Genomic DNA, 25,197 nt, shown 5'->3' with positions numbered 1-25,197 from the left:
TTGTGATTTTCTGAAATCTCTGCCTGCTATCCTTCTGCTACTCCCTTTAAATAGGAATTGTTTCTCTGGGCCATTGTTTGTTGGAAGTATGTAGCGTTCTCTTTTGTTTTACCAGGGTTCACAAATCAGAGTGTGTCTTGAGTCCCATGAAAGACTTTTGAACAGAATTGGGACTTTTAAGAATTATGGGGACTTTTGAAGATAGACTGAATGCATTTTGCATTATGAGATGGACATGCCAAATCACTTCTTGTTGAGAACCACTGGATTGGATGTCTTAGCAATTTATTAATTGTGTATCATGAACATTCTATGCTTTTTAAATCTGGTTTGAATTTTTATGGGGTTTTTTTTTTGGAGTTTTAGTTCTAAACATTCACTTACGTCTCTCCAGTTTGAAGAAAGCCTGTGATAATGGCCGTACATCTTCAACAGGCAACTTGTAGACCATCAGAGAGGAGTATCTGTGAAGAAGGAGGAAGAACACTGGGTTTCAAGGTTGTACCCTCAGATGCGTGCATGCCTGAATACAAACAACAATCCTGTCAACTATTTGTGTAAATGTACATCTTTTTTTCTTTTTGGTTTTTTTGAGACAGAATATCTCTGTAGAACAGCTCTGGCTGTCCTGGAACACGCTTTAGAGAGCAAGCTGGCCTCGAACTCACAGAAATCTGCCTGCCTCTGCTTCCCAAGTGCTGGGATTAAAGGCATGCGCTACCACACCCAGCATAAATGTGCATCTTATGACCTGAGATGGCTGCAGTTCCAGTACTCTCTGATCAACAAGAAGTCAGTCTTTGAGGAGCAAGACTGGGACACAAGAGAGGAGACCAGTAGCAAGATGCCTTAAGAAGGGAGGGAACAAGACTGTTCCTCCATGTTAGGAACAAGAGAGTATCTAAGCAGAAACTGTGAGTTATTTGGTATCACCTTATTGAGCCTCAAGAACCACCACTAATACAAATGCTGAGAGATGCCATTCATGGACTGTGTTGGATGTCTACTACCACCACATAGTACAAATGCTGAGAGATGCCATTCATGGATTCTGATGGATGTCTACTACTACCACTGAGTCTTATCAGGGACATCTCCTTTAATAAGGACTGTTACACCCTCTGGCAAAGATAATATAGCCACAAACATACAGTAGTACATGGCACATTTCAGAGCCCCACAAATGCTAATTCCCTCACAAGAGCCAGCCTCCAATGAGCAATTTATTGTCTTAGTTATTTCCTGTGGCAGCCATTGGGACATAGGGCTTTCCTTAGTCATGAAGGTTCTCACATTGACTGAAGTTAAAAACAATGAGGAGATAGAACTTTCATTTCTCATGATTCAAAAAAAAACCCCACCAAAAATAAAGATTAAAATGATACATTTGCATTACCTTTCCTGCCGAGCAGCCTGGGGGAAAAGCCTCATGATCTCTGTGTTGATGGGCTCCACCTGCATGGAGGTCTTCACCTTCATCTCTAGCAGGTAATCTTTGCCAAATTTGCTTTTCAGATGTTGGATAGAACCAATACATCTGGAGATAAATAGGAGGAGGCTAAAGTCAAGCAAGGCAAAAAAACTCTCTATGGCTCGTGCAATTCATCACCTGGGTGTTAGGGGCAGGGCCAGGCAGAAACTGGCACTGATTCTCCAGCTTGTCACAGTGGGCAATGTTCTTCTATCACAGAAGGTAACCTGGGGTCAAGGGCAGGCCTGGCTGGTACTCACCTCAGCCTCCCAGACACCATGATGGCCACGCGGTCACACACAGCCTCTGCCTCTGCCATGTAATGTGTGGTCAGGAGGGCGCCCCTCTCTGTGTTTGTAAAGGTGGCCCGGATCGCCTGCCTAGGGTTAGGTCAAGGAGAGCCACTGATTAAAGAGAATTCTCAAGGAATCGTAGAACCTTTTAAAGATGTTTCCATTAGCACACAGGCAAAACAAGAAGTGCATCCAGGAGAAATCAAAACCAAGGTATTTTTGTAAGATTGACAGATACATAACCTAACTTTTGGTTAGGGTGTATCATTTAGAAATGGTTTGGGGCCAGGCATGGAGGTTGATAGTGACGAAATGTTGCTCTCAAAAGTGCTGAACAGCAGGAGAACTAGTGAGAAGGCAGAGGGGAAGAAGTGAGGACTTCCTAGAATATGTGATAATCATAATGTATCTATATGATCGATTTTAGAAATTTCATAAACTAATTAATATATTGAGGACTTGGGGTTTTTATTTTCATCTCCACATCAGGTTGTTATTGCAGAGGATTTGAAGTTTAATAATTGATTGAGTGGACTAACTGTGCCCTATGCATACTGAGATCCAAGAGGAAAACAGGATTCTTACAGTGGGTGTTAGATGTAAGGAATATGTCTCTTGCTTTTGTATTACAAGTGTTGGCCAGAATATGAAACTGCATACTTTTTCTATTAATGTTGCTTTTCCTGCTAAAGGATGAATATCTTTATGCTTTTAAGGAAACCATGCTGAAAGCCAGTTTTTACAAGATACATAAATCTACATGAGTACTGCTCCTGAGATCTTACCACATTTGCTGCTGCCCCTCAGGGTCCATCCCAGTTGACGGCTCATCCAGAAGCACCACAGATGGGTTCCCCAGGATGCTCAGCCCAAAACACAGCTGCAACAAGAGGAACAACCTGTCTATCATCAGCCTGCGGGATGCAGAGTAAGATACTGAGCCCTGTTCATACCTTTCTCTTCACTCCCTCCGATAGGGTCTTTACTGGAGCCTTCAACTGGTCCTGCAGGTTGAGTGCATCCACCAACCTGAAAAATACAATGAGTCGATCTTCATTATGCTTGAGCAGGAAGGAACATAGCAAGCAAATGTAAATAATACTACAGTAGTGAGAGATTTAAAAGTCAACAGAGTGGTCACAACTTCGATATCCCTTAGGTTACTACTACTGTTTAGTTGTGGTTTGCTCACCAAGGATTCATGCACTTATTCTTATCTTTCTCTGGTTTCCTGTCTGGCCATATCATCTCCCACTCATAAACAATGCTGCACTGATATCATTGCTATTTGGCCCTCACCAAAGGCTAGATCAAAGGCTGACATCTTGAACTTTCACCTCCAAAATGGAGTTAAATAGATAAATCTCTTTTCTTCAAATGTAGTCAGACACATAGATTAAAATGACATGAAGCTAGCTAATGCTGGTATTTTATAGCCCATTTTGCTCATCACACTCTTATTTCCATATTAAAAAAATTTGGCAGACTTTACTCTCTAGACTTAAAGTAAGAAAAAACAATAGTGAGCTAGGTTCTAGATGGCCAAGTCTCCCACAATCAAGGGGCCACTAGTTAGGAGCTCCAATCTTTAATTTTGTGTGAACACCATTAATAAGATATCACCCTCCTAAGCAGGTAATGAGTGTGACTTTTCCATGTACCGTGTAATAGTGTCCAAGGCATCTTTTTTCTTCAGCCCCTTCACAGCAGCATACAGCTCCAGATGTTCCTTCACTGTCAGGACGGGCCACAGCACATTCTCCTGAGGACAGTACCCCAAGAACCCGAGGGCAGCACCTTCACCACACCCTTTCAAAAATACCTACACACAATAAAATCTTTCTCAGATTCTTTTCAAAGCTGTGCATGTGCATGCATGCATGCGTGCATGTGTGCATGTAAGTGATACCAGAAATGATGTTCTCTTCATGCACCTGGGTACTAAGAGCATAATAGTAAAAATACAATTGCTTTAACAAGACTATGTTATAACAACACCATTTGACATGTCAAGCCAGATAAGAGAAATTTCACATGGTCCCAGGCTCCAGATGACAATCTACAGTTTGTCAATGGCTGCTGAGAGAGGAAGAATCAGTTTCCTCCAGGGATGAGCTTCTACATAGCTTGTCTAAACCTAAGTGGTCAGGTCTGGACACATGTTCATATGAACAATGCTATTCAGACTCAGTAGCTTGTATATATGTGCGTATAGAAAGATGGATAGAGGTGTATTTCTCTCTCTCTCTCTCTCTCTCTCTCTCTCTCTCTCTCTCTCTCTCTATCTATCTATCTATCTATCTCTATCTGTATGTTTACATGTAGCAATGATAATTAAGAGACCATGAATTTGAGAGGTAGGAGTGGAACATGGGAGAAGTTGGAGAGGAGGAGGAAGAGGCAGGAATGATGTACATGCAGTGCTCATGTATGAAGTTCACACAAAAATCATTAAATGTTTAAGGAGTTAAGTAATCACTTAGCTCTGGGGAAGTGATGGACCTCTCAACCATTTAAAAGGCAAATGTTCCACATTATTATATCTTAGGATTCTAAGTTTAGACTTTATGACTAAATCCACCACTGCAGTTCAAGTTAAGATTGCTTAGTCGGTGACTTATTACTTGAGTTCTTTCACTGATCCAAATGTTCAAAACAATGGATACTTGTTAAGCATTCCATTTCCCCAGTAGGGCAGTGGTGCTTAGTAAAGAGCACTTCTCTTCTCAGGGTACATCTCACACTATCTAGAGACACAATATTTGCTTGTCACAACTGTGTTCACTTCTGTGGTGGAAAGGGTACTACTGGCATCTAGTGGGTAAAAGCCAGAGATGCTGTGAAATATTCTATACACAACATTTATCCAATCCACAATGCCATTCATTCTAAAGTTGAGCAACATTGAAGTGACTAACAGAGAAAAATCCCTTAGCAATGTATCTACTACATGAGAACCAACAAAATGGTAATATTTATTATTTTGATGAGACCAGCACTGTGCTGTATTTAACAGCTAATGTGTACTCAGTGATCCTGTGTGCTGAAACCTAAGCATTTAATAGATCTTAAATTATATTATCCTCAGAAATCCCTACAGTTAGCTGTGTTCTTATTAGATATTTGAACCTAATGCATTCAAAGGTTGAGAAATTTGCACAAGGGTCACAGAAGACAAACTTGGGACCTGAAACTAACTTTAGTCTAATTGACTTTTAGAACCTAAGCCTTTGACCATGATCCTCTGTTATTGTCTCTCTCTGGTACAAAAGAAGAAGAAAAAAACAAGTTAACTTTGCCTTGGAGAACTTTCATTCTAGAGAGAAAACAGGAAATAATAATTTGAAACATAGGTGGACTGATGCCAGCCTCTGCTTTCATGAGAATACATGCACTTAATATATAAATTAATAAAGTAAATAATCCAGGCAATAAAAGGTCCTTTGAGCAAGTGGAACTTAGTGATACTAAGCAGATGGCCAAGCACCTGAAGATTGCTCTGTCCACTGGGAGTTCAAGCCTGCATACCCTACAGTGAAAAGAGCAAGGGCCAATCCAAGGGGCAGAGCAAGAGGGAGGCAGTTGGCACAGCCCACATTGTGCTAAGCCATCTGCAGCCATGGTAGAGTTTGGACCACTGTGTTAAGAGTTGGCAATCAGGAGAGTGATGTGTTTTCATTTGCATTTTCAAAGGACTGCTCCAGTATCTGCATCAGGTAAGAGCGGAAACGGAAAGGCAATTCATGAAATATCTTTAGCAATCAGTACCCTGTACAGCAATCCTCCATTAACCTGCCCTCTGACCTTCACCTCAGATCAAATGGCAACAGCATGTTCCTCTGAAGTCGTAACTCTGGTTTCTGTCCATCATTTATCTAATTTGGCCTAGAAAAGTGCAGTTTATATACAATTTAGGAATTTATCCTAGACCATGGACAGTTGTGTTGCTTATCTCTAATGTCTGTCATCTTAGGAAGTTCTAGGTCTCCTCACAGCACCAGAGTGGTGCTTTGAGAACCCAGTACAACTCCAGGAGCATCTGACACTGCCAGCATCTCTCCTGTCACTGGAGATATCATCTGCCTTCTGGCCAGGTTTTATCTCAGTTATCACCAGAAAGTTTGGCTGACTGTCTTCTTTGCAAAGACACCCTTGGCCTCCGGCTACACAAATGGCATGTAGCCTTTAATTACAGCATGGAAGCAGAGAACAGTTATTAAATATGGGGCTTCATGACTGTAACCACATTAGCAAGACTTGTTGGGGATTTAGCAGATGTCTTTAGTGTAATCCTGGATGAGAAAACTCAGTTTACCAAGTTCTTGGGACAATCAACAAAACCATGGTGTCTTCATGAAAGTATACATGAGTGTGTGTGTGTGTGTGTATTTGTATAATGTATATAATATTTTCATTAATATTCTCTACTCAAGGGCACTATACTGATAAGATTAGCTCTTCTCAAAAATTATTTTTTGCGTTAAGCAGAAAAAATTAATCAACCATCTTCAATTCATATCACTATAATCGACTAAGGACCAACCGTGTATTCTTAGGTTGACATGAATGATCACTATAAAATGCTTGTTCTAGTCAACATTGTGGAACATATTTCTTCATGTGTTACTGACCTTCCCTGCAGTTGGTTTTGTGTCTCCGGTTATCATACTAATTGTTGTACTTTTACCAGCTCCATTGTGTCCTAAAAGCCCCAGAACTTCACCTGGAAGAAACAGGTACACTCAAGAGCACACAAATAAGTTAAAAAATAAAACTAAATACAATTTGTGCACTCTCTCTGCAGAGAGGCACTATACAAAATGTACTACGTACATTATTTCAATCTCTTTCCCTCCCTCCCTTTCTCTCTCTGTCTCTGTCTCTCTCTGTCTCTGTCTCTGTCTCTCTCTCTCACACACACACACACAAACATACACACACTCTTGACGTCATTACTAATTTCATCTTATAGGGGAGAGATCTGAATCTTAAAGAATGCAGACAACTTGCCTAAGGTAAGTTACTAAGAGACCAAGCTAGAATTTCAAAGAACACTTATTACAGTTACTTCCACAGCAAACACTATTTTTTTTTCTCAACTTGAGACAGGTTCTGACTATGTAGTCCAGACTGCCCTGGAACTCATGTATATATCTCAGGGTGGCCTTGAATGTTTTATAATATTCTTGCTTTAGCCTCCCAAGTTCTGGCATTATAGGCATGAATTGTTATCCCTAACTACCATAAACTATTTGTTAAGAATGAAATATACACTACCGTGACTCAGTCAGTCCTGTTTATTTTGGAAAATTTCAATTTTCCCTGTGCCAGGAATTAATCAACCCTATGCCAGGAATTAGAACATATCTCATTGGTAGAATCTTTGCCTAGCATTCATGAGGCTCTGGATTTATCCTCAATACTGAAAAGTAAACAAATAATTGAAATACTTAAAAATTAAATAAAGTCTATGCTATCCTTTTTACCTCTTTCAGTGTGTTTTAAGAGAGAGGCTTAACTTTCCCTTTGCAAAGAAAAACTGTTACGATTAAAACTGAGGTTTGTCAGCTGGAAGGCACAGCCTGAAGCTCCTGGTGAGGCAGCTGCCTTTCAGTGTTCACCAACAGATGATCACAGTCTCACACTCATAGCCCCTTAGAAAGGCCCAGGCTTCAGAGCCCACAACAGCTCTAGTGACAGAACCATGGTTCCTAACCTTTTTTAACACAGAAGGAGACGTTCCTTGTGGCGACCTTTTTCTTTGCTTTGGAAAAGCATTTTTTCTTTTTGCTTGTGTATTCCTTCCGCAGACAGCTAGCAATGATGACTGGCCTCTGTAAAGAGAGGTGAATATCAGTGCAGCATTCTTCTCACTTTCCCTGGAGAGACTTCTTCACACCCCTTCCACCAGGACTTCCCTTGCGTAGAATCACAAGCCAAACCACTCCTGCTACAGACTGCTGTTTTCAAGTGAACTCTCCCAAGTCCCTCTGTGGGCATTTGATTTTGCAGTGTTGTGTGTGATTTGCGCTTGCTCTTCTGCAGAGAGCTAGAATAAGGCCACTCACATAACCAATAATTTGTTACAGCTCACACACACACCCACACACACTCATACATGCACAGGCACAGACTCAGGCACAGGAGAACTCTCTTCTGAATTGTTTGCAACTAGCTTAGCTTTGATTAGAAAACTCATAAAAACTGGGGCTGGAGAGATGCACAGTGGTTAAGAGCACTGGCTGCTCCTGTAGACGACCTGAGTTTGGTTCCTGGCACCCATACGAGGCGGCTCAGAACTGCCTGTAACTCCACTTCTAGGGGAATCTGATGCCCTCATTTGGCTTCTAGCATTTGTGGGCATCTATGAAAAATGATGCCCATTCATACACTCAGGCACATGAATGTCCACATAAAATACAAAACAGTCCTTTAAAAGAAACTCATTAAAATATTAAATTTTCTAATGTTTAACTGTACATATCAAACTATGACTCTGAAAAATAACAAGTTGGTGTGTGTGTGTGTGTGTGTGTGTGTGTGTGTGTGTGTGTGTTTGAGTGTGTGTGAGTGTGAGTGTGTGTGTGTGTGTGTGTGTGTGTGTGTGTGTGTGTGTGTGTTCCTTTTGCTTTCATAGCTTGTGGTCACTGCATACCTACGGACATCAAGTGATGAACCGTAAGAGCAAAAGAACCCCCATCCCCCAGCTTTGAAGAGAATTAAGATTGGAATGTTTCTCGTCTAGCTGGCAGAATTGTTTGAGGAAGAAAGGAAGAATACTTTTATGAGCTCCACCTCTTCCATCTGTAGGGCAGTCACAGCACCTGCTGTTCTCATTCTTTCCATCTGAACATCTTCATCCTCTTCTCCGGGTTCTTCTGGGTTTGGAAAAGCATTACAGCTTCTTGGAGAAATTCTAAAATCCAAACAGTGTGTTAAACTTATCAGGTATTGAAATAGACGACTGGGAACAGCACCACTCCAGTCTTCTGCTCTATTGTGTACCTTTCAAATACCCTCATTTTTTTCTACCAATGAGTCAAATGACTCTGCTCCTATTCATTCTTGTGTTTTAAATAAATATAGTTCTCTTAATCAGTGATGACATTTCTCCCGTCAACTATCAAACAGCACACTCCCACTGTTATGAATGTTAAGGCAGCTTTCCTTGAGGAAAGAAATCTAGAAGTGAATTGGGGGTATATTTTATGATGCTGTAAGTTTCATAAAAAACGAAGGGCCAGAGCACATGAAATTAGGAACATAGCCCAGTGAGACTGGAGTGTCTGATCAGCATCCCAAAGTCCATTCAGTTACTTGGTGTGCTCTTAAGAATGTGTTTGTCAGCCCTTCCTGCTGCTGTCAAACAAGACTTCTAATCAACAATAATGAGTTGGTTGATTCTTTCTTCTCTCCCTTGGGTCACCTTAGTTACTATGCTTGGATGGTTTCCCTAAACCATGATATCAGCTGGTCACTCTTTTTTTTTCTTTTCATCAAATGTAGATTTAAGTTTGATTTTTTATTTTGTGTGAGAAATTGGGTGTGTGTGTGGTGATCTGAATGAGAATGGCCTCCATAGGCCCAGATATTTGAATGTTTAGTCACCAGATAGTGAAACTGCTTTGGAAGGACTGGGGTGTGATCTTGTTGAAGTAGGTGTGGCCTTGTTGGAGTCAGTGTGTCACTAGGGGTAGGCATAGAGGTTTCAAGAGCCCATGCCAAGCCCAGTCTTCCTCTCTATCTCTCTGCCTGTTGTCTGTGCATCAGGATGTAAATGTCTCAGCTAGTGCTCCAGCGCCATGCCTGTATGCTTCCCTCCATGTTAATCATGTACTAACCCTCTAAAACTGTAAGTAAGTCTCCAGTTAGGTGCTTTCTTTTATAAGAGTTGCCTTAGTTATGGTGTCTCTTCGAAGAAATAGGACAGTAACTAAGTGTGCAAAACATATGAGCAATACATCAGTTGCTCATTAATTAATTTTTAATACCTTCCCCATACTTCCCTATTTCAGTGTCTTCCAATATCCAGCTTCACTTTTATTTTCTGCTATCCTTCAACACAAGCCTTTAAATTTGTTGCAGCTGTCTCCTCAAGTCTGTGGGAAAAGGGCCTACATCTCAACCATTGTCTTATTGCTCAGTGTATTTCTTTCATGGACTGTCAACATGTATCCAATTGCTTATCTGTATTTTCCCATTCTTTTAAAGATACCACCTCTTGTGGTATAAACCTAAGTGTGCCAGTGAAATTTCCATCTCTCCTAATTTGTCAGGGTCTTGTGAACACTAATGTCACTTTGCCTACTAGACTGTAAGATCGTGAATTATAATAATTTTGCTGGCAACACAGGCCCTTAAAAACAACCATGGGTTGTCCCCCCCACTAATTAATTTAGGCAAATTAAAATGTCTAAAGAATGAAGATGAAATGAAACACGAAATTGTATTTGAATGCTCTCAACCTGAACACAGGGTCCATTCTCAGTGATTTCTTCCTGAGGTACCTTTCCAGACATCGCAGAACAAAAAAGAAAAGGAGAAAATGGAAGTAAGGCTAGGGACAGAGAAAGAAAAACAAAATTAGCTTCATCATAAACACAATCGCTTTCATATTGGAGTTAATTTATGAGACTGACCATGTATAAAATGGCATTTGATAACATTCTCACAAACCTGAATATAATCTACTTGATATTGTCTGAATCTGTCAAAGTTAGTCCTTTTGTTACTCAAAAAAGGAATACTATAGACATAGTAATAGTGGGCCAGCGAGAAAGCGCAGTTGATAAAGATGCTTGCTGCCAAGCCTGATGACCCGAGTTCAATCCCCGGGACCCACATGGTGGAAGGGGAAAATGATTCCCACAAGTTGTTCTCTGACTTCCACATGCATGCCATAGCATGTCTCCCCTCCCAAGTAAATAAATGAATGAATGAATGAATGAATGTTTAAAAAAAACTAACAGTAGTAATGAGTTGATACAAGCACTAGTAGTGCTGTTTAGAGTTTGGGCTCCACACTTGTCATCAAATGATCACTGTCATGTGAGTGGCTCAGATTTAAAGGTGTGTGTGTGTGTGTGTGTGTGTGTGTGTGTGTGTGTGTGTGTGTGTGATTTCTTATGCCCCCAAATTTCCACATAATTTGTTGAAACTCAAAGAAACACAAAAATGTACAAATGTCCTATTGTTACCTGCTGTGGGATGTCTTTCTGTATGCTGTGAATATGTGTTGCTCTCATTGGTTGATTTGGCCAGTGGCGAGGCAGATAAGGTTAGGCGGTACATTCAAACTGAAGAGGGAGATGAAGAAGGGTGGAGTCATGGCAGAAGCTGTGAGCTGCTGCCAGGAGAAGCAAGATGTGAGAGACCAGGTAAGGCCATGAAGCCATGTGGCAAAATATAGATTAATAGAAATGGGTTGAAATAAGTTATAAGATCTAGTTAATAATGAGCCTGAGCCATAGGCTAAACAGTTTGTAATTAATATAAGTCTCTGTGTAATTATTTTATCAGCAGCTGTGGGACTGTGGGTGGGAGAGATTTGTCTGGACTGCCGGGCAAGATAGGACTGAGAAACTTTTGTCTACAGTTTTCCCTGTGTTATGGAGATCATGTAGTTTTGGATCTGTGGGTCAGGTCCCTTCATATGCTCCAGCAGATCTTAGATAGGGTAGATGTTAGAGCAGGCCAAGTCATAACCCTGATTCTGGGAGTGGGCAGCTGCAGAGCCTTAGCGAGGGTCCAGCATTGATAGTGTAGTAGAAACCAGAGGCCTCAAACCAGAGCAACGACTTTTCACAATGAACACTTGCAAGTAAGGATACATGGACAAAGGGGTTTACTTCGTGACTCACTGTGTCACACTGCAGCTTCCATGATGAGATTTCTAATTTTTCCCCTTTTTTCTCTCTTAAATTTTGTTTTATTGGGTGGGGGGAGTGCAGGGGTAGAGGGTGGATTAGAAGGGACAGGGAAATGAATGGGATCAAGATACATGATGTAAAAAAGACACATAGAATAAATACAAAGAAAGCTTAAAAATGTACAAATGTGTCTCCTAATGAAAGGAAACGCCATCTTACTATCAGCAACGCCAGAAACAGGACTTGAGATTCCGAGGCTCCTAAGTAATCCACAGAGTCATAAGAAACCTGCAAAATGAGAAGACAAGTTCGAGTGAACATTCCTCTGGTCATGATTCATCCTGTTTGCAGTGAACCCATGTAACCTGGGTACTGGGCAGAGTCTGTTCCTGACCTGGGTATGCTGCCCTTGTTCTCTAGTGTTTCCGTGAACCTGAGCTTGTGCACAGGCCTAGGAGGAGGATACTGTTCTGTGCAACACGGGGAATGAGCAAGATTGTGGGCAGTGCTGGCAGACACTGCCCCTGAAGATGACGCTGGCAAGTCTTTCTGAAGCAGACCATCTCCCCAAGCTGAGTTCACCTGCTTTTCTGTTCTTACTCATACTCCTTCTCGCTATTCCTCCTTTGAGGACCCTGGATTCATCTTGTTCTTATCTCCTGACACTCATTTTAGAAAATAATCATGACTGACCTCCAAACCAGGCAAATTTTTCATATGGAGTTTCACGTGCTCCACATTTAAATACCCTGTTCCATTAGATCTCAATAAAGGAGATCTCATTGTATCATGGATAAAAGGTAATGGCTAATTTCACTTCTTGGGCTGTATTCATCAAGAGATCTTTCTGGATAGCTTTAACTCTCAATTTTGCCTACTCCACTTGAAAAGCGAGTTCTGCTCTCACAGCTCTGCCAATTCTACTGATTCAATCCCAGAAATAATTTTTCATATAATTTTTTTATATATTTTCTTCTGGCATCAAAGTGTTAATTCTGCCTTGAACATGTCACACACAGTTAATGACCGCAATTCCTTCAAAAGAGAGACATCTCATTCTCCAAAAGAGAGACAGCCTATTCTCTATCTCCACACACTCGGTTTTCTTACATGGATGATGGATTCTGTGTAATGGACAGCAACCTCTCCACTTGCACAATGCATGCTGATGGTTTTCATTCACCTTTTCAGAGTTTACTCCCTGGACAATGCTCTTCTCTCTTACTATGAGGAATTTCATATTTCACATTAGGGCAGTATGACACTCCTTAGCAAAACTGAATTGAAAACATCAACCACCTTCCTGATTTTCCACTCCGACTGTCTTGACGTAAAATGCGTAGACATGCTTGCCATACCAGCGCTTGCTCGCCTCCCACCCTCTACTAGGCTCACTGAGTAAAGCTGATGCTTTCACTGAAACTGACACTGCTAATATCACCAGTGACCTTTCTGTCCTTAGACAGAATGGTCTTTTTCCACCTGGCATCCTTCTGGACTGTTCAGTAGCAGTTGGTGGCTTACTAGATCTTTATTTATAGAAACACTCTTATTTCATCCCTGGAAACTGACCTTTCACTGCTGAGGCAGAGCTTGGGCGAGGGGATGTGACAGTCTGAAGTCAGTCATTTCTCTGGCTCCTGTTCACACTGATTTACTGACTCTTCTCTCCAAACTTCTCAATTTGGGAGTTCAAAGTCAAGTCCTGACTCTTTTTATTCCAACTTCTATTTGCTGTGTAAGTTACATTACTCAGTTATACTGATTTTACCAACACTCATAAACTGATGAATCTCAGATATCTGCTGTCTTAATCTCTTCAGAGGCTACACTCCAGGTCAATATCTACAACGGGCTGTTGTGTGATTCTTTTCAGGTAACACATCCTAACCTGAACAGAAGAGGGACTTTTCTTCTGACTTATAGTAGGGTTCCAAGGAGAGAAGGCTGTGAAATGCTACTAGTCTGGAGTTTCCATTGGCCTTCATGAACCAGGGTAGGGCTTTTTAGCAATAAAGAACGTGGCTGTGCTCTTTGCATGTTGTAGAGAAATCACTTTCTGAAAATCACAGCTTCAAACATTGCACAGCCAGGGGCTGACTTTGCCTGAATTGATAATATTCAAGGCTTTCTTTGGTAGTGTTACACTTGATGATGGTAGGAGAAGAGTGAAACTACTTACCTCAGAAAAAATTAATAGAGAGCCAATCAGCGTGAAGGGCGGTACTAAAAAGGTGCAGAATAGGAGCGCTAGAAACCCATACTCATTTATGTCAGTAGCTACGATGCAGAAGATGGTGACCTGAAATGAAAGCACAGTATGGCGTCACTAAAGCACAGTGACATGAATGACAGCTTCTTTTCAGAGAGAATAGGAGTTCACCTCATCAATGCTCCTACTACAGATTTGTATCTCATGCGATACAGCATTGCCATCATACTTTTTCCTTTGTGTCCCAACCATGTCACAATTTTATTGGAAGGCAACGCTTTTCAAACACAATGTGTGTAAAAAATCAGATTTTGATGATGGCATTCTTTCGTCATTCATTTCTACACATCTTTTTTTTTTTCACTTCAACATAAGTCTTGGATATATTTCTAAGTCTAAGGATACTATCAATTTTTACAGCTGGATATTTCCTTGATTGAATGTGTAAGAGTTGATAATTTTGTCGTCAATTTTTGTTGTTTGATTTTTCTGGTCATATTAATTGTGGTATACCTTAATATTTTCTATATTGACACTTTCAGTGTTGGAGATTAAAATCTTTCTATTGGATTTTTCATTTCTATAATTATTTTATGTGTCCAGGATTATGTTTTTGCCTACACACATGCCTGCACACTATGTGAATGCCTGGTACCTGAGGAGGCCAAAAAGAGGATGTTGGATTCCCTGGGACTGAAGTTATAGACAGTTGTGAGCAAACATGTAAGTGTTGGGAATTAAACTCTGGTCCTCTAGAAGAGAAGCCAATGCTCTTAACCACTCAGCCATCTGTCCAACTCCCCCAAATTAAAATCTTCTTTGTGCATTTAAAAATCAACAGTTGTCAAAAATATTTCCAAAAATATTTGTGATATTCTGTTCCTCCAAAAGCCGTGATGGGAGTGTATGTTATGCTGTGCCTCGCTCACTCAAGGTGTTATAGCTAACTATTGTAGGCATCACTGTCCAAGAGCTAACACTGAATGAGTAATTTATAATTTTAACATTTATTATGGCATTTGCCATTGGCTTCTCCAATCTGTACTCTTGAATTTATGTTTATTTTTGACTGGGCATGTTTCAGAAACCATATGATGTTTCTTTAACCTGTGTGATTCCCTCCTTTACTTTGACAGTTGCTAATAATCAACATTGCATTCTGGAATCAATCATTATTGGTTATTGTTCATTATTATTCTTTTTGCAGTATTTAAATATTTTTATTCTGGGAAGAAGGTAACCATGCATTTATACAAAGAATACTGATCATATCCATCCAACACTACCTCCTCCCTTGAGCTCCTTCTAGTACATACTCAAGGTCTTCCCAGCTTCATGTCCTCTTTTACTTTTTGTTGTTATTACTCTCTTAAATTTCTTCTAAGCCAGGTGAGGTGGTGTACACCTTTGATCCCAGCACCCAGGAAGCAGATACAGATCTCAGGTTTTGTTGAAGTTTCAATAACACGTATTTACCATTGTAGTATTATGCAAAGTAATTCATTGTCCTAAAAGTTCCCCATGCTCACCTACCCATCTTTCCACCTCCATAACTCTTGGCAACCACTAATCTTATTATTTTCATAGTTTTTCTGGAATATCATGTAATTAGAATCATATGTAGCCCTTTCATGTTGTCTTTAAGTTTATTTCTTGTCTTTCCAGAGATTGAGAGTTCATTTCTTCTTAGAAGTAAATAATATTCTATCACATGGCAATTCTCCCATTTATTTAACCATTTACCATCTTGGTAAGTCTTGGTTAGCTCTATATTTGGGCAATTATTGATAAAGCTGCTATAGACATTCGTGAAGCTTTTGTGTGTGCTGAATGCTTTTATTCAGTTTTTGTTTTGAAGGAACTGTATAAGAAATTAATTCTTTGAGTTCATGTTGCTGTAAACAACTCATTTGCATGACATACTAAAGGTGAATATATAAATAATTATTCCTAAGAATTCCATTGTTAGGTTTGTATCCCCGAATACATATAGGCATGTACACATAAATGTGCCAAAGTATACACAATACTGACTTCCTGTCAGTATTATCAATAACAGCTCCAAACAGGAAGCCATTTGATAGGTATCAACAATGGATAAATCAATTGATGGATATATCTATCAATGGTATAGTATAGCAATGGAAATAAATGAATGGCCATGGGGGTAGAAATCTCTACTCCTGGATCCCTCAAGCTCTGTATACATACACCCACACATACAGTACAATTTACATAGATCTATGATCATCTTAAAGCAATTAAAATTTTCTAAAAAGAATTATTAATTTGTTGCTCTGCTTAGTACAGTGATTAAAATATATGCTCCTTGAGGCTGGGGAGGCTCAGGGTTTAAGAGCTCTTGCTGCTCTTCAAGAGAACCCAGGTTCATTTCTCAGTGCATACATGGTGTCTCACAACCAGCCTTAACTCCAGTTCCAAGGGATCTGATGTCCTCTTCTGAATTCCAAAGGCACCAGGCACACATGTGGTATACATACATACAAGCAGGCAAAACACTCATACACATAATAGAAAATAAATAAGTCTAAAACAAATTTTAAGTAAAATAAAATATATGCTCCTAGATTTATTCAAGAAAGAGTTATAAATAAAACAAGAAGCATCACATGCATACTTACAATTAAGAAGAAAAATGACCAAATGCCACTATTTTTTCTGCCATTACGAAAAATGAATGAAATTCCGTATGTCAAGAAAACAAGAGATGATGCATATCCAATACTACACAGGATCTGAAAACAGAAGCATTCAGGTTACATGGGTGACTACTACTTAGGAAAGCATTCATACTTAACCCTCAACTCTCCAAAATCATCAGAAGCATAGGCAATTTGAAGTTCTTTGGTTTAATAATAATAATAATAATGGTGGGGAAGGCTAGGCAGGAGAGAAGGGAATGAAAAAGCCCCCTGCTGCCATCTCCTTTCCAGGCATCATTTGAGACATGAATCCCAACATGTCTGCTTCCTCCCAAATGAATGGCCTGACTGATGGTTGCTAATACCTGGCAGATAAGGAATTTTAAAAATGTCAAAGTAGACAAATTTTAAGTGCTACACTGAAATATTTCTAAACTGCTTGTAACAAATTTTCAAGTACTAGTCTTCCATGACTTGATAAAATAAACCAGTGTGGAGAACCTTCTATTTGTAGTAGATGGAAATTAGCACAGTGACCCACAACTGGCCAAAGGCCAGAGTATAAGAGACTGCAGAATGCTGAGTCCTAAATGGAACATAAACACCGCACACCTCTCCCCACCACCCTGCAAGGCTCAGACATCACCGCAGAAGAGGGGGCGGCATGGGTGTAAGAGCCAGAGGTGATAGACGACAAAAGGAAACATCTGGACACAGCAGGGCAGCTGCCCCTATGAACTCACGGCAGTTGTGGTAGCACGCATAAGATTGTGTGGGCCCAAGTTAGGCACACAACTCCACTCCGAGCCATGGAGCTACTGGCAATTATTAGGGGTGGAGAGGCGGTGTTTTCTAAGAGTCTAGCCCCTGGTAAGTTGCATAATCTCCAGAGGAAGACCACACTTGTGAAACTATTTGGGCAGCATGAGCTGGTCTTGAAAGATTTTTAAGGACGTGAGGTATGAAGCCAGAGTAGAAGCCATGGTGGCTTCACTTCAACACAGGAGCCATATTGTTGTTAAGTTCCCATACCCTACGAGAATAGTTTTCTACAGAGGAGGACTGTACTGGCGGGTGGAGACAGAACGGGGTGGGGGAGGGACTGGCAGGAGAGGAGGGAGGGGAAACTGTGACCGGGATATAAAATAAATAAATTAATTTAAATAAATAAATAACGGGGATGGGGGTGGGAGAGACGAACTTTCTGTTTTCTAAACCTGCTGTACCTTGCAAAACATGTCTTTGAACCTGCACTGAGCTTGTGACCCCGTGATGCATCACTGTCCCTTGCCTTGTAAAATATGTTTTCAGGATACCTTGATCTATACCCGCGGCCGCCAACCCCAAGATATATGACTCTCCACCTTCATGATGTATGTTCTTGCCTTTTGACAACAGCCCCCGAGAATGCGCTTGCAGCTCTTTTCTATTAACCTTGTGGCTCTTCCTCATAAAAGGCACCTCAAAAAGCTAGCGCATGGCTGCTCTCTAAAGTTCTGACTGAGGGTGAGACAGCTGGCTGGCCAGACCTGGGTGCACCTTTAAAATAAAGTTTGCTTTATTTGGTCGGTTGTGGAAGTGGCTTTTCTCCTCACGGATTAGAGATTAACAAAGGCTGAATGGGTGAATTAAGAGTTGGGGGACAGGGGATGCATAGGATCAAAACATGTATGAAGCTCTCGAAGAACCAGCTTAAAATAAGATCAAAGCAATACAACGTTGCTGGCCGTTCAGTAGGCAATAACAGTCCTCAAGGTTCGTGACAGGGCCTTCAAAATGGCCCAACAACAGCAACACTGAAGGGTAAAGTGACAATATAAGATGGTGTCTGTTACTCGTTCTTTGTCCAAAGCTAATACAACCAAAAGGTAAGCTAATAACATGAGCAGTTCGTTACTATCTATTCTTATCCTTGACATATCTTGGGGCCTAAGCCCCCCAGAGCAACTGACAGCTCACTACAGGGCTAAGTCAAACAATGCTAATAATATTAATGTGAGATAGTTCCCACTCTGTTGATCCAAAAGTGTGGAGAGCTGCTTTCGAGCTGATTTTGTGCCCAAACCGCTATTACCTTGGAAAAGGACCGTTTTTTCACCCTGTCAGTGAAAATGGCCACCTTTCTTTCTCTTTTCACAGCGTTCTCACCTTCCTCCACGGTCTATCTTTTTCCTGGGGCTCTATGAAAGTGTAACTATTCCTCTTATTGTTCCCGACCCCTTCTCTTGGCAGTTGCTAACATTTCCAGCTTGCATGTCCTGGAATTTTTCTCTTTTGAACCTCAACAAATTATTCTCAAGTTCCTTTCCGAGTAAGTTTTTTAAATTCTTACATCAATGGGACCCAGATAGAACCTGCAAGAGACTTGTGATCGTAGTGACAACATTCGTGGAAAAGATGGTCTAATAAAACTTTATTCCAAAATGTACGGGATTCTAAATCTTTGCACTTACCTGGATTAACAGGTTTTCAATTATAAATATAATCTCCTCCTGGCTAAAAACACAGTCCATTATTTGCATGAGAAGGAGAATCAAAAAGTACAGGGGAATGTCCACCAGAGCCTGTCCACACCAGTAAGCAGAAGGGTATAAGCCTGAGGTCCACAGCTGGGAAAGAATTTTTTTCTGATACAACAAACAAACAAACAAACAAAAAACCAGAAAGATCATCATAAAATTCTGAAAAGCCGAAACTAGGGAAACTGTGAATACATAGTTACAGCAACTATTTTTACTATATCTCTTTACAGTTATTACTTTTGTTTGGCAAATGACATTGCTACTTGCCATAACCATACCCGAGAGGAACTGATACTATTTCAAAACGAGATGGATAGATTGACCCAATTCTCCATAAAGTTATTCATCTAGGGCTTGAGCATTGTTGAATACTGTCAAGAATATTGATGTTAATAATAGATCTTTATTGAAAGCTTTTTACATCTAATTTCCTTTTGATAAAACTGTTGGGCATGGCTCTTTGATTGGTAGCTATCACATTCTGTGCTTGGCTGCTTTGGGCAGAGACAGATATTTTAATTCCAGGGAATCTGACATGCTTAATGACCTCTGTTGGGCACTACATACATGAGTTATATAATGTACATGCAGAAAACACTCTTACACTTAAAATAAGTCTTAAGAAACAGAAGAATGAAAACTGACCCATTATTCATGGAAATAAGAAATGATAGAATAGGCAGAATTTACAGGAAAAAATATTCCTATTTTAGTGGTGTTCATTACTAGGGAGAAGAAACAGTTAACAAATGAGAGAAGTCCTATGATCATAAGTGCCATTTATATATTTCTTAAATGAGTTCACATGGCAGTGATGGGTATCTATTCAGACTTATTAAACAGGGGAGGGGATTGGTCTGAAATTATTTTTGTGTTGACATATGAATAACAGGAAGTCTTCTGTATAAATAAAGAACAGGGTGAAGGAGAGGACAATGGGTCTCAAAGAATAATCAAGTGATATTTGACATTGGTAAGTGTGAAAGCCATATTAAAAAAATGGGATAGATAAAGGGCAATTTGCAGTAAAGAACGAGGAGAAATGGACAGAAGATGAATAGTGCAGGGCTCTGACAGACAATGTAAAAAATTAAGACAATTCTAGCTGCATGGAGAAGTTAACTAGATACTGTTATTTGAACTTCTGAATGTTCATTCTGGTTGAGTGGAAGGAATTCATTGCAAGTAAGAATACCGTGGTCCAAGCAGGAATAGTGGTGATACAGACTAGGATGTAAACAGCGACAGTAAGAAATTGATGGATTTGATCATTGGGAACAGAACGTAAAGGAATTACTGATGAAGTGTACAAGGAATAAGGAAAGAAATAAAGGTAAATCCAGAGTTTTACACCAGAGCAAATGTAGATTATTAATAAGACTTACTGAGGTGAAAAGGGTTAGAGATGACAGATCTACCCAGGAAAACTTTTCCTTTTTGTTCAAATTTGAAATATCTATTTCTCATCTCCATGGAAATATCAGCTGGTTTGTGACATATGTAGACAGTGATAATTTTGAGAGTAGTGAAAGGGGACCCTCACACTAAACTCTATTGTAGAGGGCAAAAAGGCCTTGTGCACACAGATAAGCACTGGAAAAGCCAGGAAAGTTAAACACACAGCTTATCTCTTGTTGAAGAGATTAATGAGATGCACAGCTGCTCTTCCTGGACTGCCAGGAATGACGTAGCTTTACAACCTGGTGATCTTTGCTTTTTGATGAGACAGCCTCTGCCTTATCTCCAAGAAATTTATGTTTTTTCTTATCCAAGACCTTTTCCCCTAAACCGTGAGCATTGCTTTTAGACCATAAAACCCACTCTTAAAAATGATGTCATTTGTGCTGTACAACACAGCCTAAGTGACATCTATGTTATCTTAGGGCCAGATCAATCCAGACTCCCACAGGCATTATGTTCAGTCATTCTTCTTAGACCCTAAATCTTTGGCGCTATCTCTGAGTCAACAGTACCCATTCTTCTGAAAGAAGCCAGATGTATTTTGTAAGGAATCTCAATGCAAATATGTCTTAAATTGTGCACTTGGGACTGGGTTAATTGTTATCTGAATACTTTTTTTCAAAAATTGTGCTGTGCCTAAGTATGGCTAAAGTAAAATGATCTGGGTCAGACTCTGGAAGTCCTGATCCAGAGTCGGTTACAATAAAATCAGGCTGAGGAGAGTTTCATTCTTGTCTCTTGGTGGATCATTTTTCCCTGACTGCTGTAAAACCTGTAGGGGAATCACCACACTTTATATATTTAGACATCAAATACACTAAGTATTACTTCACCGACTCCTCATGGGAACCCACTGTAACCCAGGTGTAACCATCATGCAGTTCATCGGTGACAAACTAAGGCAAGTGTGTGAATAAACAGCTTTTAAAATTTATTCAGCCTGAAAACCAAGGAGTTAAGAGCAGAAGAAACTAAAATTAACTCCAGCCCATAAAGACATCTCCTGGGCACTCACATGGTTCCATGTGACAAAACCAGCACCTGGTGCTGATGTCAACACCATGAAGAGGGGAAAGGGGTTCATTATGGGCACTGGGAGTACCGGGGAGGCACAAAGACTGACAAAGACTTCTGGAATTTTATGTGAAAACATCACAAATTTAAGTTAAAGGGGAATTTTTTTCAACAATAGTCAAAATACTGTAGAAATTGGATCTGGACTATTTAACTGAGTAATTTCATTACCAAGTGAGAGTGTGGTTATGTCTGTCTGTAGATGTCTATTAATGAGACTAAGTGATACATACTTAAAAGTTGTCTTTAATACAAGCTGGTGGTATTTCCCTGTTTAAGGAAAATGTATTTTACTCATATTTTGACAACCTATTATTGAAATGATTGGTTATACATTGCAATAAATACATACATTAGATTCACTACCTGCATGCAAATCTATGTGCACAACATTCAAAGGAAATTTTCCAGGGCAAAAAAAAAAATCTGAAGACTTTAATGCTTCTTACTTTGTGGTCACTGATGCTGCTCATTGCGATGTAAGGAGTGAGACTGGCAGCCAACGGTATCCAGAAGAATGCGTTGCTCATGTATCCATGCTCATAAAACATATGCTCCTAAAATTGTGCAGACACGGTGAGCAGATAGAAACCAGGTCTCTGATTCATTTATACTGTCTTCACCATATCAACCAAATAAATGAACTGAGATACACCTCAAAGCCCTTCCCAAATCCTCATGAAGCTCCAGTCTCTGACTCTGAGATTACAGCATTCCACACATCAATAGCATGCATATCTATATCTACATTGAACTATATCTCTTTCTGCACACACACATACACACACACACACACACACACACACACACACACACACACACACACACCACTTATTTAATAATACATATTCTTGGACCACCAATGGAGAAGATATTTTTTCTAATCTTAGAAACTTGTGCCAAAGCAGCTCAGTTCAACATTTATAAAGAGTTATTCCTCTGCTTCCTGATAATGCAAAAGTATCAAATTTAAATGTTTTCAGACAGAAAGTAGTAAGTACATAAACGTTAGAAAATAATTCATCTGAAAGCTCCTCCCTGAGGACAAACTTTCATGGTACCAGAAGGTTCCATGTGAATTTCCAAAGGAGCCCAGTGTGGCAGAGGTCAATAACCCTACCATCTATGATGCCTATGAACTAAAATAATGGCCAACATGACTCTTATCTTCTTGGTAACCAACAGTTGTCTAATTGGACTTAAAGCCCTGCTCAGCAAAAGGGAAATCATTCCTGGTACAGGAAACCTAGCCAACTACCCAGGGCTAGTAAAGTCATGGATCTTGAAGGAGAACCTGCAATCATTACTAATAATAATAGTAGTGTAATTTATGACCACATTCTAAATTTACCTATGTATAAATTCAAAGTCACCTGAGCTAGTAGCTAGCAATTTTTTGTTGTTAAGACATCTTATTTCTATCATTAACCAAGTTTCATGATATAGCCTAGACTGACATTAAACCAGTGAGCTCCCTGCACCTTCTGAGTGCCAAGATCAAACACTTGTGGCACCATGCTCAACAAGATACTTAAAAATAGATGGATAGATAGATAGATAGATAGATAGATAGATAGATAGATAGATAGATAGATAGATAACAAAAAACCCACAACCATCTCAGAAGGAAAAGGAATGCAGGCATTTAGGGCTGAGCCACACTTCCTTTTCTAATCCAACATATCAGACTTTTGTAAAGGAAATGAAGGAGCAACACACAGTCTCCATCTCTTACCCATGTCTCACACCACAACTTAGCAGTGCAGCATGATTTTTTTCTTTTATTGAAAACAGATTCTTTTCTCATACAACATATCCTGATTATAGTTTCTTTTCCCTCCACTTCTCCCAGTTCCTCCCTACAATCCCTCCCCTCTGGATCCATTCCCTTTCTGTTTCCCATTAGGAAAGAACAAGTTTCTAAGAGGTAACAATCAGGCATGGAAAAATAGACTATAATGAGATGAAGCAAAAACTATCATATCAAAGTTGCACAAGGCAAACCAACAGGGGGAAGAGAGTCCCAAGAGCAGGCACATTCTTAATAACAAAAGGTGATTTTAAAAACAATGGAATATGCTCATAGTATCACTTTCTAAGACAAAAGAAATTCAACACAGCAAGGTAAAATGATGACTCAACACTACAATCCTTTCCCCAACCTAGATACTGTTAGAGGATATAAGCACATATGGACAAAATATTTTACATAAGAAAAAGAAAAGTGGTATTGATATCATTAAGGAGCTACTTTTATATGTGATAAGGATATTATAGCTGTTCATAAATGATTCTTTTAAAAAATTAGTGTGTGTGTGTGTGTGTGTGTGTGTGTGTGTGTGTGTGTGTGGGTGTGCAGGGAACAACTTTCAAGAGTCAGTTCTCTTTTTCTGCCATGTAGGTCCCGGGGGTTGAACTCAGGACATCAGGCTTGGCAGCAAGCACCTTCTACCAACTGTGCCATCTCATCAACCACAACAATTCTTTCCTTTAACAGATATATACAGTAAAATATTTATAAATACAATAATATGATCTTAAATTTAATTCAAATACTCCTAAGGCTATGCTTTTTATAATAACTGAAGTTGGCCTGTCAGTGTGGGAGGTTATTAAATTCTCTGTTAATGTGTTTGAAATTTTTATATAATAGTTGCCTTTAAAATAATCAAGAACTATTCCCATGTTCCCACTTATAATCACGCTAATCTGGTCAAGGGTGGAAGTTCTATATTGAAAGATCCTCTTAATGTATCTCCAAGTGAAATAGTATTAACAGCAATAATGACCAGAACTGTAATTCACTGAGCAAATTACCTACATTCGCATGCCTCATTGTTTGGCTTTGTACTACCTTAACCAAGTTAGTCGGGTGCACATCTTACCACATTTACCTCAGCAGAAACTTTTGTGGTGAATTTTTTTTTGTACATTCTGTTAATTAGTGTATTAAAGACTACAAAAATCAGTTGTTTTTTTAAGGAAGAACACATAGTCAAATATTGAAAAGCTGCTACAACTATGCCCCATTATCAAGGGCTGCAAAAAAAAAAAAGGAAAACCAAAGTTTTTCCAATTGATAATACTTCTTGCTGTCTCAATGCCCCCAAACCATACTGTTCATACTGTTTTATATTCACAGCTAAATCATGAAGGAATATGTGTTATTTGTATATAAAATATGAGATCATCAGGTTCATCAAAACTGAGATGATGTTATTTCTTGCATTACAAGGACTTTCTTAAAACCATCCAAGGTCTTCATATACTTACTTCAAAAAATGTGCTTCTGTCAGTCTGAATTCGTCCTGAAGAATTAAAGATTCCAAGCAGCCCATTGCTAATAATATCCATGAGAACTGGAAAGCAGTTTAGTCTTTTGGTGTTACATGCTATTGAAAACCTGAGATCCTAAAATATAATGAATATTTCTTAATTCTCAGACCTAATTACATGACTTAATTACAGAATGATATAGTAACAAAATAATTAAATGGCATATTATGTTTGAAAATCATTGAAATCACTGATAATATAGTAAGACAAGGGCAGAAAAGCAACATTCCCACTATGTTATTTAATTCCCAATATACTTAAAGAATTTATCACTTTGATATGAATTTCTACACCAC

The 25,197-nt window shown here is 39.5% G+C and overlaps 1 protein-coding gene across 6 annotated transcripts in view; it reads right to left on the bottom strand.

The window, feature by feature from the left end:
* Abca9 (ATP binding cassette subfamily A member 9) overlaps positions 1-25,197 on the bottom strand; it is a 70,613-nt gene that overhangs the window by 5,298 nt on the left and 40,118 nt on the right. For 4 of the 6 annotated variants that reach the window (XM_052756475.1, XM_052756473.1, XM_052756477.1 and 1 more), the window contains exons 22-37: positions 24,839-24,976; positions 22,015-22,122; positions 18,962-19,135; positions 16,488-16,601; positions 13,816-13,935; positions 11,853-11,921; positions 10,230-10,321; positions 8,545-8,680; positions 7,481-7,598; positions 6,396-6,487; positions 3,426-3,586; positions 2,718-2,793; positions 2,550-2,644; positions 1,732-1,851; positions 1,397-1,537; positions 385-464 (exon numbers count right to left, since the gene is read on the bottom strand). In XM_052756475.1, the coding sequence (XP_052612435.1) occupies positions 385-464; positions 1,397-1,537; positions 1,732-1,851; positions 2,550-2,644; positions 2,718-2,793; positions 3,426-3,586; positions 6,396-6,487; positions 7,481-7,598; positions 8,545-8,680; positions 10,230-10,321; positions 11,853-11,921; positions 13,816-13,935; positions 16,488-16,601; positions 18,962-19,135; positions 22,015-22,122; positions 24,839-24,976 (1,834 nt within the window). The remainder of the gene's footprint in view (positions 1-384; positions 465-1,396; positions 1,538-1,731; positions 1,852-2,549; positions 2,645-2,717; positions 2,794-3,425; positions 3,587-6,395; positions 6,488-7,480; positions 7,599-8,544; positions 8,681-10,229; positions 10,322-11,852; positions 11,922-13,815; positions 13,936-16,487; positions 16,602-18,961; positions 19,136-22,014; positions 22,123-24,838; positions 24,977-25,197) is intronic. The other 2 variants (XM_052756476.1, XM_052756478.1) reach the window with 1 other exon arrangement.

This window comes from Peromyscus californicus, unplaced genomic scaffold (genome assembly GCF_007827085.1).
Source record: "Peromyscus californicus insignis strain IS unplaced genomic scaffold, ASM782708v3 Scaffold_3__1_contigs__length_106647218, whole genome shotgun sequence".
NCBI lineage: Eukaryota > Metazoa > Chordata > Mammalia > Rodentia > Cricetidae > Peromyscus > Peromyscus californicus.
The sequence above is the reverse complement of the archived record's forward strand: the minus strand, read 5'-3'. Positions and strand labels throughout refer to the sequence as shown.